This window comes from Syngnathus floridae, chromosome 8 (genome assembly GCF_059516105.1).
Source record: "Syngnathus floridae isolate MCC-2025c chromosome 8, RoL_Sflo_1.0, whole genome shotgun sequence".
In the NCBI taxonomy this organism is placed as follows: domain Eukaryota; kingdom Metazoa; phylum Chordata; class Actinopteri; order Syngnathiformes; family Syngnathidae; genus Syngnathus; species Syngnathus floridae.
In genome coordinates, this window is record NC_142420.1 from 1,504,310 (window position 1) to 1,520,149 (window position 15,840).

Below are 15,840 nucleotides of genomic sequence, written 5' to 3' on the forward strand. Positions count from 1 at the left end.
TGCACATGTATGAACTATATCTGTTGTGAATTTTGAATAAGCACAATTCAAGGCCACTTGCACTGGGGCGATAGAAAAACAAATATAAGATGAAATATGAAGTGGTGGAAATGTAAAGCAAGTCGCTCGCGTGCTCCGCTCTGATTTAGAGAAGCGTGCGGAGGAAGGTGGCTTTATTGAGGCGTGTTTAATACGATTGACAGCCAAAGTGGCATGTTTTGTAATTTTTTGCTGTGTGACTCATCACGATCCATCTGTTCAATATCATCCACAAATAAACAGCCTTGTTAAAAAGCTCGCCTTATTGTTTGGGTCAGATTTTCTGGTGCGCAGTAAGCCACAAATTCCCTTTCATCTTCTCATATTTGAATGATTAGTTACGCCCCCGATGTTTCCCAGGAAACGTTGACGAAGTTGTTAATCCAAAGCATATTTCTAGGGAAAAGTTGTCTGAGAATTTCTTGTTCCGCGTTATGCAAAGGAAAAAACTCGCCTTTTAAAGCTCTGGGAAGGTTCAATGAAATAAGCATGAACGAGTTCATTTAAGTTGCGCAAATGTTCGGGAGACATGCTTTTGAGATACCTGATGATTTCAAACAATGAATTTGTCTGTCCACCACCTGTCCGTCCACCTGCTGCAGTTTGCAAACTGCTCCCCTCCCGTCCCCTCACTCGTTTGGGAGTGGCAGCAGCGGTGGGTGAGAAAATAAGAGAGAAGTGGCATCCCTTCCAGGCGGCCGATTAAAGACACGAGCTAAGCTAATTGCTACCTGGCAGCAAGAGCGCACAGCGGCGGATGATCGTCAACACTGATTTATACATGCTGCTGGGTCCACTAAATGCATCTTCCTGGTCGCGGTCGACTGCAGATAGCGTCCTCTATCATTTCCTGCACGGGCTGCGCATGAGGTGGGCGAGATCCTGGTTCGTCAGTGGGCGTCGTTTGCGCACATGCACTAAACATAAGTGCCGAGGCATAAATTGAATGCATGAGACGCTCTCGTAAACCTCATCGCGCACATGCACTCCAAGTCAACGCAACCACAAACCTCCTCTGTGGAATTAAACAACAGGAAGTTGACTTCGTCCAACTTTGACACTCTCCGTGCTATGACGCAATGGAGCCTATGTTAGCCTATGTAACTTGATATTTTTGAAAAGCAACAATTGGACAGGAAATTGCCTTTTCGTTGCTTGTATACAAATAGAGTGATGCCTTAAGATTCCAGTTTCATCCCACATTCAAAATACTCAATTCATCTTTTCAATCAGGCCGATACTGGTCTTTTTTTTCCTAGCTATCGGGTACTCGTGGGGGCCTCCGATACCAGCAATCGATACTTAAGGCAAGGAAAATTTGATATTGAATAGCTGGCGCAAAATGAAATTGTATCCATCCAAAGTACTGTACTGTACTGTACTTACAAAAACAAACATTTAAAGAACATCCAGTTGGTTGTTGGCAGCAACTCTTGGGTGGCGAGTCTAGGGATTAGCTAATCATCATGACAACGTCGTTACAGTAAACTGCCCATGTTTAATTCCTTCCGTAGAGCAGCAGGCTTCCTCATGGGGAGGATTTTCCACCACCAAGAAGATCCCGTGGTCAGAAAATGGGCTGCCGAGGGCTAACTTGAACAAGGAGGAAGAAATCTTTGGAGTGAGCGGATCTCAGGGTGGGATTGAGGGGTGGACGGAAAAAAAAAAGAATCAGGAAGAAATGGGCAGCTTCCCAAACCGCTGGTAACATCACGGCCAAAATCTCAGTCGCGAGAAGACGAGGAAGAAAGTCATCCAGTGGTCGCTACTGTGGGAATTTGGTACACTGGCCTTTGCTGAGGGCTTGGGAATCCCACAGTAGAGCCAACCTGCGGGCATGGGAAAAACGGGGGCCGGTCACTCACCCCCTCCCACCCACGAGAGCAAACGTTTGAAAAAGAACATTGGGCAGGAGCTGCATGGTGCAAACACGATGCAATTTAGCCGCGTTGCGCCTTTTCACGAAAAGCCCACTTTTAGAAGTCCTGCGAGCGTGACGTCACTTTGTGCTGAGTCCTGCAAACATTGAGTGACCGCTGACGGGCGGAGGAGAAAACAAAAGGCAAGAGAGGCAGCGTGCCAAGTGATCTGGCGCACTTGAAAGGAGGACAGTGCCATCTAGAGATCTTGGAAGAGCCGACCGGCGGCAAAGCGCACCAGCTTGGCACGGCGACTCAATCACAAATGGACATTTTTGTGACATTTCCACGAGCGACTGGAGAAAGTGGAAAAGCAGCCGGGGTCAAGCTGACTGTCTCAACGGCAGCAGTTGTTCATTCGGCAGCTAATCACACCCACAAAAGGCACGCTTAAGGGCTCCAGGGTCAGTCGGAGACCTGAGCCGAGGTCAAGATAAGCGCTTGCGGGGATTAGCTGGGCCTGCTTTACTGCAGAGCCCACGCGTTCAAAGGTGTAGTCCCTCATTAGCGAGCCAGGTCAGCTTTTTTTTTTTTTGCTCTCAGGCTTCCTTCCACTGAGAGCGGCTCAGCTTTTTTTCTGCCAACTTGCAATCCAGCAGGTTGCGAGCAGGTTGCGAGCAGGTGGCCTTTCATTCACTTGAGTCTTTGCAGCTCAGAATCTACTTGGAGAAAAAAAAAAACGTCGGTCAAGTGACGTTTCACGAGGTTTGGTGGCTGACAGCAGCTCTTTCATTTCTTGCTCGGATCAAAGTCGAGAGAAAGCGTGTTTTGAAAAGGAGTCTGTGATATTTATTAGAGCCATTTATTATTGTACTTCACTACAAAAAACATAAAATGATGTGCTCTATAATAATGTGTAGTGTACTAGTAAGTTCCTTGACAATGGACTTTCTACAATCTGGTCACATTTTCACTCTCGTGTTAATGGACTCCAACATGGCATTATGTCAAAAATAAAAATGTATTCTACTTTCAAATCCATATACAACGTGTCAAAAGTGCAGCTGTGCCTGAAACGTAGACTTGACTCGCAAAAAACACGATGTGAACACCATTGCTAAGGAGAAGGATGGAATGTTTGGAAGAGACAATCAAATGGATCCATTTGATTGCGTTTGACATCAGAAGGCCATTTCGTATCACATCCCCGACTGCTGAGCTACAATTTCTGCGCAATTTTGAAGTGAGCGAGTCAGATTTGCCCGTGACCAAAATCCAAGTGTGCAGCACATTCAGAGAGAACTCCAATGTCAAAATTAATCTCAGAAACGGAAGAAAATAATCACGACTGCTTCTTTTGGCGTGTGCTTGACTTCGGAATAGGGCACGCAATCAAGCCAACGGCTTTTGTTTTGTTTTGGGAGATTTCACATTCAAAGGCCCCGTAATAGGAGTGAAATGGGGACTACATATGACAATATTTGTCTGCAGTAAATCAGTTTTAGTAAAGTGCGTTCAAGTGTAAGGCGAGCCTCTTCTCGTATTTTTGAGACGGCAATGTTTTTCTTCTTAAGTGTTTTCAGGCAGCGTGCACGCTGTATAGCACCACACTGTCCCTCACAGGTCAGTTGCAGTACTACAACAAATGTTGACTGCATCTGCACAGCTTAAGGGATGGTCCAGTGTGGAAAGACTTTTTTCTTCCTCCCCCAACTTGGAGCAAAATATTGCTCCAAAGCATAAGGGGAGGTTGTGTCTTCCGTCACGCTGATGTCAGCATTTCTTTTCTGGGAAGATTATCTCACTTCAAGTGGAAGAGGAGATGATTCCAGTCAATTTCTTCTGAATCTTCTCTTCATTTCTCAGAATGTTGGACCTCGCCGCAGAAATTTTGTCCTGGTAATCCTTGATCATTTGGTCCAGCTCATAAAGTTCCGCCTTGAGAGGTTCTAACGCCCACTCTGTGGCTCTGCACACACGGAATCGGCGACGGTCAATGACGACAAAGGCGGAAGATGTTTACCACGTGCACTCACTTCTGTTCCTGCAGCAGAGCCTGCGCGTGCTCCTTGTTCTCCTTGCGCCAGCTTTGGAGCTCGGCTTGCATGGCGTCGATGTCCTCTTGCACGTAGTCCATGATCTTGCCCAGCGGCAACGCGCTCTGACACACCGACTGGATGGAGGCACGTAGACGCTCCACCTCCCGCGTCACCAGGTCCTGCTCCTTCTTCATGGCTTGTCCCGACGCCGGCTTTTGGAAATAAAACAACAGGCAAACGATTGAAAGCAGACATTTGTTGAAAGCAGCTGAATTGAAACACGTGGATTTAAAATGAGCCTTCGCAAGCAGGAAGCGGGGCGAGCGGCTCGGTATGCCGACTGGCAGACGGGATCAAAAAAGTCGGGTTGCCTCCCTTAACACGCGGCAAACCGGAGGATGTTTGCTCAGCTGGGCTCGGCCAAAAAGCGGTCCAAGTGTGCCCGAGAAGCCAGACACACACACACACACACGTCCGTGCAGACATAAACACTCGTTTGCGCAGGGACACACACATGCCCCACCTGCGCTGGTTTTGTTTAGTTTGCTAACAAGCTGTGGCGGCGGGCTGATTTTTTCCTGCCGTATTGAGTAACAAACGCCACACTCGGACCTCCTTTCAAGTCCGACTTGAGGGCTCGCCATGACGAAGACGTTGGGCACGAAATGGAGGCAAAAGACAAATCTGACTTTTTTTTTTGAGGTCCAACGTCTGTCTCGGTGGGTGGCTTTGCGCCGGGTGATGAGAAGCCTGCAGCTACACAAACACTGCGGTCTCTCTCTCGCCAGCCTTGTGCAGACGATGGCCAGGTCCTTCTTTCTTTATTTGCTAGCGCACGCTGACCTCCTTTGCTAACAGAGTGTGAAAGCGGCAGCTTGACTTTAAAGGTCACTCCGGGTCGACGTCGAGGCTGTCGTACAGAAGTACTTTCTTCACAGTGAAAGAACTGAAAGTGAAGTGGCAAGGAGCATGTGACCAAATCACATCTCGAAGAATGATTCAAGTTCATTTCCTTGTACGCTCCCCAAATCCAGAAAAGAGTTGATGAAGTATTGCAGAGGGGAATATTTATTTTCCCGGCCGGCCCCTGACGGCGTTCACTCGACAGCCTTCCATTTGTGTGCCGCGTCGACGGTTTATTTATATAGAACAAAACCTTCATCAAGGCAAATTTCAAAGTACACAACATTCTTGCTGCTGCGAGGGCCAAATTGTGTGTAAATGCAAGGAGAAGTATCTTGAATAAATACGCCACGGCGCCACCGGGGTCAAGGCCAGGCCAAGCTTTCAAGATGCATCAAATGTCCGACTCGTGCTCACGTAATTGAATTAGCGAGGAGAGTACAGTTCGTCCGCCTCTTCGTCTCTAACGTCAGCGTTTGCGCTCCGAAGCGGCCGCTCGCTCGCTCGCTTTCATGAATTGCGCCAGCTGAAATTTCAAAGCTCAACCAGCAAGTTGAATGTTGACATTGTTCAGCCCGGCACGCTCCGCCGTGATTACGCGGGGAAAATGACTCCATTAAAGTGACCTGGCTGCACTTCCATGTCAGGAAGGAAGTCATCCCACTTATTTGGGCGGCCTCAACCAAAGTATACCTGCGGAGATGAGTGAAAATGGAGAAACTTGAATCAGGACAATTTGTAGTAAGTCACTTCTCACTTGAAGAAGGCCTTTTCTATTTGGGATATGGGGAGAGAAAAAAAATAAAAAAATTGACAGACTTGATGTTCCTCAGTGGCGAACATCAAACCTGCCGTGCGTTTTATGACGGATGATGTCGTCTCGCTCCGACAGCCGACGGGAGGGCTGGAGCGGGACGCGCGCTTCATTGGAGAGGACCACCCAAAGAACGAGGCCTCCCGCAGCCACAAGGGAGACAAAAGTCTCACGTGAAATCATGCTGACGGAGGCGCGCGTACACGTGTCCAGACAATGAGGCGGAAATATACACAGTCGCACGGACAGACAAAATACAGCGAGACTAATAACGACAAAAGATGGCTTCGACAAGTGACGTTGACTTTTCACGCCTGACGCGGTCCAACGTCTTTGATGAGCAGTTGTCGTTAGCCGGCGCTACATAAGTAGAGGGGAAACTCCAGGCCAAGCTAGCAGATGTTTGCTCACTCACAAAGCCGCCATGTTTTTTTATTTGGGCCTTTATGAAGCTATTGAGCGAGACCAGAGCTTGTTTTGCTCCATGTGTGCATCACTTGTGTGCGTGTGGTCTGCGCAAAGCCGCGCTCGCTCGCTCGCTCGTCAGGACGCGAGACCTTCGGCTCGGGCGGAGGGGAACATTTTTGTGGTTTGGAGCCAACATAATTGCACGGCTTTTGTTTACATCTGTCCCGTGATAATGAGCAGGGTCGCACGGCACATTTCAAAGCAATCACCATCCGGGGACATTTGCCAAATGTCAGATTCGAGTCATTGACAGGCCTACGGCTGCCTGTGGCACACGTTTATGCGTTGAGGGCGCCCTCTAGTGGACATAAAAGGACAAGTCTGAACATGCTACCTCTTTCCGTGTAACGGAGGACGGTGATGCTTCATAGTCCTTTTTGGTCTCGAGGATCTTTTTCACGAGGCCACCTGCATTCACGGAAACATCCATTTACTCTTTGACACCGTTCACTTGCAACGTCGACATTTTTATTTTGGGTGGGGGGTGTAGAAACAAAAACATGCGTGTACCATGTTTTTCATCGCCGGTGAGGTCCTGTGCAGAATCCTGGAAGAGAAAAAGCAACCTTGCAGTAAGATTCTTCTCTTCTTACCAACTGTTCTTTTCACCAACCTTGTCACGAGCTTCCGAAGGTTCAGGGGCCGCCTCCGCCACCAAAAACTGCTCGTCTTCCTCATCCTCGTCGTCGGACCGCTTCTTGCCCTCTCGGATGACTGACGGCTTGGCACTGGAGAGCCTGCAAAGGAGACAACCACCGAAATTTAATATGTGACAATTCCGGATTAAACGATGCGACAAGATCACCTCTCAGCTGGGACGCCGTCATTGAAGCTCTCCTGTTTCTTGACTCGAGGAGGAGCCGGACGCGCACTGCTGGGCCGTGCCGCCGTTCGCTTGTTGCTGCACAATGGAAGGAGCATAATTAAAGTTGCAATTAACAATTAAAGTTGCTGCTGCTAACCTGGAGGTCATTTCAGATGGAATGGAGGAGGTCACGGCATCACCGCTTTCCTTGGCAGGATCGGCATCTGCAAAAGGCCGGCGGCCACGTCGTCAATATTGGCTATTTAGCACATTTACTGAAAAGTTCCTCGGAGATTCAAGTATTGCAAATTTGGGGGAGGTGCTTATCCTGGTTCAATTTCGTGCATGCAAAAGTGAAACTTTTGGGAATATTTGGGTCATGTTGAATGAAGTGGTCTTCCAATAGAAGCACTTACCGCCCTCACTGTCAGATTCATCTGCAGACAGAAAGCAAAGAAATGAAGAAAAAAAACCAGGGTTTGTCAAGAATAAAGATAGCAAAAATGAAGCCTTACCCTGCCCCGCAGTTCTGGGCTTCCTCCTTTGCCCTTTGGCAGAAGACGGCCGAGGTATTCTTGCCGGACTGTCCGACTGTGAGGAGGTCGACAAAAGAAAGGGGAGAAGGGGAGCTGTATTAGTACGAACAAATATTGTCCGGATATTACTTTAAAGTTGTGGGTCAAATTGACCTTGTTTAAAAAAAAAAAAAAAACAAGATGTGAAATTCATAGATCATTTTGACCTCCTGCACATTTCCTTTTTGTTGTTGTTGCTAAAAATAGATTTTAGGATGGGTCAATTTGAGCCGCCTGACGAGAGCAGGAGCTCCTTCAAAACTCTTTACCTGGTTTTCAACGTTCTCCGCAGGCTGCACGTGCAAACAAGACAACGTTAAGACAAATTGTTTCATCGCAATTCCGGACGGCACTACAATCGCAATGACCACACGACGTCGTCGGCCGACAGCCTAAGAAATCTCCAAAAACGACGCAACTACTCAGGCCCTGATTGTTGGACAGGATTAAATACCTCATCGGATGGCTCCGCTTCCTTCCAACAATACGCGGAGGAGCAAAACAAAAGAAAACAAATCTCACTGACGATACTGATGTTGAAGAAAAAAGAAAAAAAATTGCGAGAACTTACAGCTGCCAATGGCTTGGCTGATTTTCTGGGCTGGTCCTCGATGGCTTTTTGTTGCACTTGTGCTATTCTATCCTGAGTACAAAAAAAAGTGTTTGATTTCCAAAACCATTCCAGGGCAAAATAAGATTTTCCCTCTCACCTTGCTGTCACTCTCTCTTTCTTGACTTGTGTTCTTGTCTTGGCGCCTTTCAGCTTCTTTGTCCGCTTCTCGAGCTTTGTCCTTGCTCCTCTCCGGCTCCCTTTGAGAATCTCTTTGCCTGGTTCCGTCTCGGTCTCGACTCTTGTCGTGATCTCTGCGGTGCTCTTTGACCTTCTCCTTGTCTCTGTCTTTTCCTCTGGCTTTATCCAGGTCTCGCGCCCGTTCGCGACTCTTGTCTCCGTCGCGGTCCCGCTCGCGCCGGTGATTCTTGGCAGAACGCTCGGCGTCGTGGCGGCGCTCGCCATCTGGCCTCTGGCCTTCTTGCTCTCTGGGCTGCTGCGGCTCCTTGTCTTCTCTGCTCCCGCTGCGCCGGATCCTCTTCTTGTCCCGAATGAGTCGGAAACAACTTTGACATGAATGGCGGAACGGCGAGGCCGGTGGAACGGAATTTACGAAAGGTCTTATTACCTCTCTTTCCGTCGGCTGTTGCTCAGGTCCTTCGCGGTTTTCTTTGTCTTGGGACTTGGATGTGGCCTTAGTTTTCAAGTCGGCCTTTTCTCCGGACAGCACTCGTTTCACCGCTTCCTCGCTGGACAGCTTTGGATGAAATATTCGTCATGAATTCAACATGAAGTAAAAGAGTAACGTCAGGGGCTCGGACAAGCAACCTTGTTGAGGCAGCACTGAGCAATGGCCTGCAGCAGCTCGTTGGTCTTCTCGGGCTCGTGGCCGGCCACGATACGCGCCGGCTTGGCCGCGAGGGGCTCCCCGCTGACCAGCATGACCACATCGATTGCTTTCTGAAGGAAGGCTATCTTACTTTCTTTGTCCTACAAGAGATGACAACGAAAAAAAAATTGCCGCTTGAATTTTGTTGTCGGCCGTAACATTAGTGGGCTCAGCCAACTGTGTCAGCAGCTAAACTCTGTTACAGAGACACTATTTACATGTAACACGAGAACCGACTGGCCTTTGTTTTGTTGATGCCTTTATGTGAGTGTCAAAATTGAGTGCAAAATAAAGTTTGGGCAGCAGGGAAGGCATCCTTACCTTTACATTATCCGACTTGAGTTCGCTGTCTTTGTAGAGGCCTTTCATGAACCCGGTGGTTCTGATGATCTGAAAGTGGGGAGAGCAGATGTCAATTTAAATGGCTAATATTAGCTGTTACATTTTTTAAAAATTGGACGATTTTTTTTGCCCTTTTTTTAATGACCTGCATATGCTGACACATTGTGCTTTATCAAATATACATGCGCACAAGGTGACGCAATACAACAACACTAACGACCCGAAGAAGAGTGTTGATGTCTCATTTAGAAGTGGAAACTTAAATTACCGAGCCTGACACCGGTGTCACCTGCCATTAAACCGTGAGAAGGTCATTGTACAAAATGTTTCATAGATAGATAGATAGATAGATAGATAGATAGATAGATAGATAGATAGATAGATAGATAGATAGATAGATAGATAGATAGATAGATAGATAGATAGATAGATAGATAGATAGATAGATAGATAGATAGATAGATAGATAGATAGATAGATAGATATTGGGGGAAATTCAAGGGAAATAAAGCAAATACAAGATAAAAAGGGGGGCTTTGTTTTGAGCAATGTCAATTTGTTATCAGGCAGACTTGTTTCTAATAAAATGAACGGATTACATTGATTTGATGATGCAGAATTTTAAAGATCGACTCAGTTGGTATCCCTCGAGCGCATCTAGCAACCTTGACAACGTTGTTTGCGTTGTGCCGTTGGCAACGGGACAACCTAACCCACCACCCGTTTAGTCACTTTGTTGGCGGCTGATTTGTAGAAGCAGCAGAGTTTTTTTCGCCAACAACATAAAAACGCATCTCATAGTTTTGTCAATGTTGGCGAATTAAAATGGCTAAGCGGCTCTGCTAACGAGCTAATTACTTTTCGCTAAGCTCGCGAGCAGATGAGCTCAGTCTGGTTAAACAGTAGGCATTTTCCACATATGCGGAGAAAATGAGCAGAAAAGTGTCATTTGACAAATCGGCATGACCGCATCAATCTCACCTCGCTAAAGATGTCGTGCAGGTATCGAAAGGGTGGTTTGCCTAGCAGTTTTTCAGTCAGCGGTGGTTTCTTTATCACCTTTCCGAGCGCGTCTTGCGTCTTTTTGACAACCGCCGCGTTCATTATTATGTTTTTTTTAAAGAAAGAAAACCAAAACAAAAGTAATGCTAACAGAATCCAATCCGAGCCGCTTTTGTTTTAATACCGAGGTTAAAACTTCGCGCATGCGCATTTGGGAGAATGGCCCCGAGCGCACTTTCTTCTTCTTGCACAAATCTTTTAGTAGCTTGGCTCTAGGGCCCTGCCTATACTGCCACCTGCTGCCAACAATGGCAAATACAATAGCTTACTTAAGTTCGTTTCATAAACAATCCCCAATATTCAATTTAAAAGCATACACGAACATTTGAATTAAAATTAAAATATAAAAAGTACAAATGAAAACAAATAGCACAAAATACAAGCAACGATAAATAAATAAATGCAAAACGTAGGATATATTGCAGTTCATTGCTGTTACGGTTTACCTCACTTCCAAAAGAGCGTGTTTGGGTAATTGAAGCCATAAGTCATTGATAAATGAATGTGTTCATTATTTTTCAAACAATGAAAGATAACAGATTGTACGTGGCGTAATTGGCACTCCCTGGTGAAGATTATGACGTGTATGTGACGTCACGGTTCATCAACGTGATGAAATAAAGGCAAAACAATTTCACTGGCCCCTTGACATTTTAATGACCGAATAAATTCATTTGAGAAAAAAAGACAAAAAACTAAAAGAATCGAGGACCAGCTTATTACTCAAATAATGGCCACCATGAATAGCCAAATAATCAAAAAGACACAAAGCACACTGGGCAAAGTGATAAAGAAACCGGCTCTCACTGATAAACTGCTGAGCAAACCGCCGTTTCGATACCTGCACGACATCTTCTCTGAGGTGAGACTTCTGCAAAATAACGTTGAAAGAAAATAACGGGCAACCAGAATAGAACTCAGACATGCATTTGTAATCACCACAAACCACAGAGATGCCTCCTGATAAATAACCTAATAATTGAATTAAATAACCTTCTTGTTTATGCTATACTGACTGCAGGACGGCACGTTGTTCTAACGCAAAATAGCCAATAGGTGATGCTGTTACTTCGTAAAAAACTGTCGCTTGCTTCCTGCACCTTTCCCAGATCATCAGGACCACTGGCTTTATGAAAGGCTTGTACAAAGACAATGAATTGAAGTCAGAATGTATCAAGGTAAGTTGGACAAAAATCAAGACACCCTAGTCGGTAAAGCAACCCAGCATTTTTAGGACAAGGAGATGAAGATGGCGTTCCTCCAGAAAGCCATCGATGTTGTGGTGCTGATCACTGGAGAACCCGTTGCGGTCAGACCGGCGCATATTGTCGCCGGTCATGAGCCCGAGAAGACCAACGAGTTCCTGCAAACCATTGCCAAGTGCTGCCTCAACAAGGTAAGGAATGTGGCAAATGTGGGAGCGTCCTTCATAGTCATGCTGATGTGTTGCTCAGATGCCCAGTAAGGAGGCCGTGAGGAGAGTTCTTGCAGGAGAGAGGTTGGATGTGAGGACCAGGGAGAGCGCGCTCAAATCCCAAGACAAGGACGTTGCCGAGGGGCGCCAGGAGAAGAAGACGACGGAGCAGAGCGAGAGCAGGGTTGAGGAGGAGCCGGAGCCGCACAGAGAACCGGAGAGACAGCGGCGAGACGGCGAGAGGGAACACCGCAACGCCAAGGAGCACAGGCGGCGGGAACAGGAGCTCGCGAAAGATGCCGAGCAGGAAGACAAGAGTCGCCATAAAGACATTGCGCAAAGCAACGAGAAAGACAAAGGTCAAGGCAACAAGACAAGAGAGAAAGAAAAAGTCAAAAGCGCAGAGAGCGAGCGACACAAGGTGGCGTCACGCACGGAGAGTCCGACCAGAACAAGTTCTGCCAAAGGGCAAAGAAGGAAAAACAAGTTTGGAGGTACATTTGCCGCACGGAAATGTTAATACGCTAATTTGAACCTCATTTCCTCGGCCGAGTGTGCAAGGAAGGAAAGAAGGAAAGGACTTTAGGAAGCTGATGTTTTCTCTCATGAGGTTTGTCTTTTGTCAACAGACGAATCGGATGGTGAAGCTGGCGGTAAGTCAAAGCTCCTTTCATTTTGTTCCTCCTGACATAAAGGTGCAACAATTCTACTGGTATTGAAGTATTGTTCTGTGCAGGTGTCTCTAAAGAAGCAACCATCCAGTGCAAAGACGCCGAGCACGGTCCGAGTCCTCCTAACAATGAAAGCGGAGATGTTGCAAGCTCTTCACTTTCGCCTGACGTGGCCTCCAGGTGGGCGGCGCCGACCTCGACTCACATCCTCGATCCATTCGGTGCAATTGATGCGTCTTTGGTTGCCTAGCAACAGCCGAGCGGCGCCGCGGCCCAGCAGCGCTCGGCCGGCTCCTCCTCGAGTCAAGACACAGGAGAGCTTTGTCGAAGGGCTTCCACCTGAGAGGTGAGGTGATTGTATCTTCTCGTCTCAGACACAAAAGCGGTCCCTGTATTTGTACAGATCTGCATTTGTGCTTTTGCAGGCTCTCCAGTGCCAAGTCGTTAGTCATCAGAGAAGGGAAGAAGTTGTCTGATGAGGAGGATGAGGAAGATGAGCAGTTTCTGGTGGCGGAGGCGGCCCCTGAATCTGTAGATGCTGTAGAGAAGGTAAGTAAAAAAATAATCCAGACAAAAGCATAATTCAGGAGGGCAGTGCCCCACCTTGCCCCCCCCAGCTCCGCAAGTGGAACTGCATCATTTTAGCATCATCGTGTCTTTTCTGTTCCAGGACTGTGCACAAGACCTCAGCAGTGAAGCAAAACATGGTAAACATTCTTTTCCTCTTTTTGTTTCTCTCCATCCAAAGAGCACAGCCAGGTTAAGAATGAGTTGCGCAATCTCTCGCTAACCAATGTTTCCATTCACGCAGGGGGACTGGTGAAGAAGATCCTCGAAACCAAAAAAGACTACGAACCGTCGGCGTCCTCCAATAAATCCAAAGAGGTCATCTTGCCGCCGATGAATTTCTTTTTCAGATTTCAGTAAAAGACAACACGGCCGTTGTTTGACTGTCTCAGAAGCTGATGTCCGAAGAAGCCCGCCGGAAAGAGGAGGACCTGGTGACACGGGAGGTGGAACGTCTACGTGCTTCCATCCAGTCGGTGTGTCAGAGCGCGTTGCCGCTGGGCAAGATCATGGACTACGTTCAGGAGGACATCGACGCCATGCAAGCCGAGCTGCAAAGCTGGCGCAAGGAGAACAAGGAGCACGCGGAGGCTCTGCTGCAGGAGAACAAGTCGGTACACGCGGCGAGTGGCGCCACGTTAGCGACGTTAGCGAATGCGTGTGTGATCCCGCAGAGTGACGGAGCAGGCGGTGGAACCTCTCAAGGCCGAACTGGGCGAGCTGGACCAGCAGATGAAAGATTACCAGGACAAGATTTGTGCCGTCAGATCCAACATTCTGACCAACGAGGAGAACATCCAAAAGAAGTTGGCGGCCATTATCTCTTCCAGATCTTGAAAGGATCAACGCGGGCGGCCTTGGGAGTACAAAGTTCTGGTTTCCCCGGCTGGCCAGATTTTAATTAACAAGATGTTCTTGAAGGTTCTCGTCGTTTTGCGCTCGCTTGAAGTCAGAGAGGGGGAAAACATTTTATATGGGTCAGAAACTTTTCATTCATCTCCCTTTTAATTATTCAAACTTTGCTGCATGTTTTTTATTTGAAGTAAGGGTGAGCTAGCTAGCGCTCCATTACGCTTGGCAGTATGCAAGGCCCAAATGAGGGCAGTTAGCTTATTGGCTTGCGTTGTGGAGTTGGAGGAGATGAAGGTCCTCTGCACGCTAAACAAATATTTGCCCAAACAGAAATGAAGACTCGAAACGGTGGCCGGCTCTGTCAAACGAGACAAAAGCCGCCCGCTGGCATTTTGGAAGCAGACTAATTAAGTCATTATCTCCAAGTAAACATGACACTGACCGTGCAAAAATTATGAATTCCTTGCTTGGGTTTTTCGAGCAGCTTTTGGGCACCCAAGCGTCCATTTTTGTTTACAGCTTGTCTTCATTAGCTGGAAAAATAAAAAAAATATTCAATAAATCAAAATAAGTCTGTGAGCCATAAATGCAACACAAAAACCAAGGAAAAAAACAAAAACATGTTGACTACTTCAACATTCAAAGTGCATCGGCAAGCAGCTGTTAATTTGAAGTTTGCTTGAATTCTGGCTTCCAACACAAAGCAAAAATAAACAAATAATGATGTCATGAATTAAAGTAACTAAAAATCTTGTAATCTGGGTTCAAACTAAACTCGCCCTGCACTTGGGATACGCTAACACCGTTACCTTGAACTAATCTGCGCAATACAACAAAACTCATTGCAGCTCTGCTTACCTTTCGACTTGTCACAGCGGGGCCGTTTCTACACGATCATCTCCGACACACGACGTTTCTCTGTTGACCACACACACACACACACACTCGCAGACGCCTCATGCAAAAGATTTTGTCCGAGGCCTGTCAGCGTCAAGGGCACGGGGCTATTAGTGGCGCTTTGCACACTGTTTTGACAATTTAGCAATTCAAACAGCGGCGGCTTGCTGCAAAATAGCTCATTAAGCAAGCAAGAGCTCTGGGTAATATGCCATCAATCTATTCTGTTACTCCCCCCTCCCCTCAGAAAACACACTGTCTGAAAGCATCTAGAAGAATGAGATGCCCCTGTGGTAGTTAAATGCAGCCCCACGGGCGCGCTGATATGATGCGGCGCGTCTGGAGGACAAGCAATTTGGCCGCCCCGCGTACAGCGCAAAGGTCACCATGCAAATGTCAGCTCGCCCGCCTTCCATTCTAATGACGCTCGTCGCCCAGCCTGGCCTCACCTCTCAATGACGTCAAAATGTTTTGCCACCAAGGTCTGATCTGAAGCCGATTTGAATCTGCTTGAGGGCGCTTTACCTTGAGAGGCATTTCCCTTCCGATCCATTCGCCTTGAACGCGGCGGCCACATGACAGCGAGAGACACGCACGAGGTCACACCGGCAAGATGAGTAACGGCGGACGAGGTAGGGAGCGACGTCGCACTGCCATCAAGTCCGCTAAGCAGAAAATTGAAATGCGGGCCTTGGAAGAGAAGCTTCCATTAAGTGGCGGACCAACACTCATGATTTGTCATTCCTGTGGAGGTGGTTGAAGTCCCCTCCGGCCCCCCCTTTTACACGCCCCTTCCGGTTCTTGTTGATCTCAATAATCTTCATGAGCTTTCAAGTTTTGCTTTGTGATGCATTATTGAGTTCAAGGCGTGATATTAGCACGCCAGCGTGCCTTCATTTCCACACGTCACATTTAATTGCGTTGAAATGTTGACGCTGCTCTGTCGGGGGTCATCATGTTGAAAAGAAGCTGCATGAATTATCAACGGCGCCGTGTTTGGATGACTCAAAGATGACTTGTGAGAATTGGGAGTTGCAGATATGTCACGGAAACTTTGGACTTTTTTGTTTATGCCGTTTCACTAAATCAGCGTC

At 47.3% G+C, this 15,840-nt stretch overlaps 2 protein-coding genes across 7 annotated transcripts; one reads left to right on the top strand and one right to left on the bottom strand.

Moving 5' to 3' along the window:
* Window positions 1–2,744: 2,744 nt before the first annotated feature.
* ift54 (intraflagellar transport 54) lies at window positions 2,745–10,521 on the bottom strand. Of its 4 annotated transcripts, none has more exons than XM_088383871.1 (17): window positions 10,265–10,521; window positions 9,263–9,331; window positions 8,881–9,042; window positions 8,681–8,809; window positions 8,213–8,590; window positions 8,074–8,145; window positions 7,957–7,977; window positions 7,772–7,795; window positions 7,443–7,518; window positions 7,344–7,364; window positions 7,085–7,151; window positions 6,928–7,023; window positions 6,736–6,859; window positions 6,633–6,669; window positions 6,457–6,530; window positions 3,935–4,149; window positions 2,745–3,867 (listed from the first exon to the last, which is right to left on the bottom strand). In XM_088383871.1, the coding sequence occupies exons 1-17, from the start codon at window positions 10,385–10,387 to the stop codon at window positions 3,705–3,707; spliced, it is 1,851 nt and encodes a 616-aa protein (XP_088239997.1). In that variant the 5' UTR covers window positions 10,388–10,521; the 3' UTR covers window positions 2,745–3,704. The 4 variants fall into 4 exon arrangements, with proteins under 4 accessions (XP_088239997.1, XP_088239996.1, XP_088239998.1 ...); XM_088383870.1 differs by having other exon boundaries at window positions 8,213–8,593; window positions 10,265–10,520; XM_088383872.1 differs by lacking the exon at window positions 7,957–7,977 and having other exon boundaries at window positions 8,213–8,593; window positions 10,265–10,520.
* A 470-nt stretch (window positions 10,522–10,991) lies between these two features.
* LOC148393845 (intraflagellar transport protein 54-like) lies at window positions 10,992–14,396 on the top strand. 3 transcript variants are annotated; one of them, XM_088383875.1, is made up of 12 exons: window positions 10,992–11,207; window positions 11,455–11,523; window positions 11,580–11,741; window positions 11,800–12,253; window positions 12,389–12,412; window positions 12,496–12,610; window positions 12,687–12,776; window positions 12,856–12,979; window positions 13,101–13,137; window positions 13,242–13,315; window positions 13,390–13,607; window positions 13,672–14,396. In XM_088383875.1, the coding sequence occupies exons 1-12, from the start codon at window positions 11,076–11,078 to the stop codon at window positions 13,832–13,834; spliced, it is 1,662 nt and encodes a 553-aa protein (XP_088240001.1). In that variant the 5' UTR covers window positions 10,992–11,075; the 3' UTR covers window positions 13,835–14,396. The 3 variants fall into 3 exon arrangements, with proteins under 3 accessions (XP_088240001.1, XP_088240003.1, XP_088240000.1); XM_088383877.1 differs by having other exon boundaries at window positions 11,610–11,741; window positions 12,681–12,776; XM_088383874.1 differs by having other exon boundaries at window positions 10,993–11,207; window positions 12,681–12,776; window positions 13,672–14,395.
* The last annotated feature ends 1,444 nt before the right edge of the window (window positions 14,397–15,840 follow it).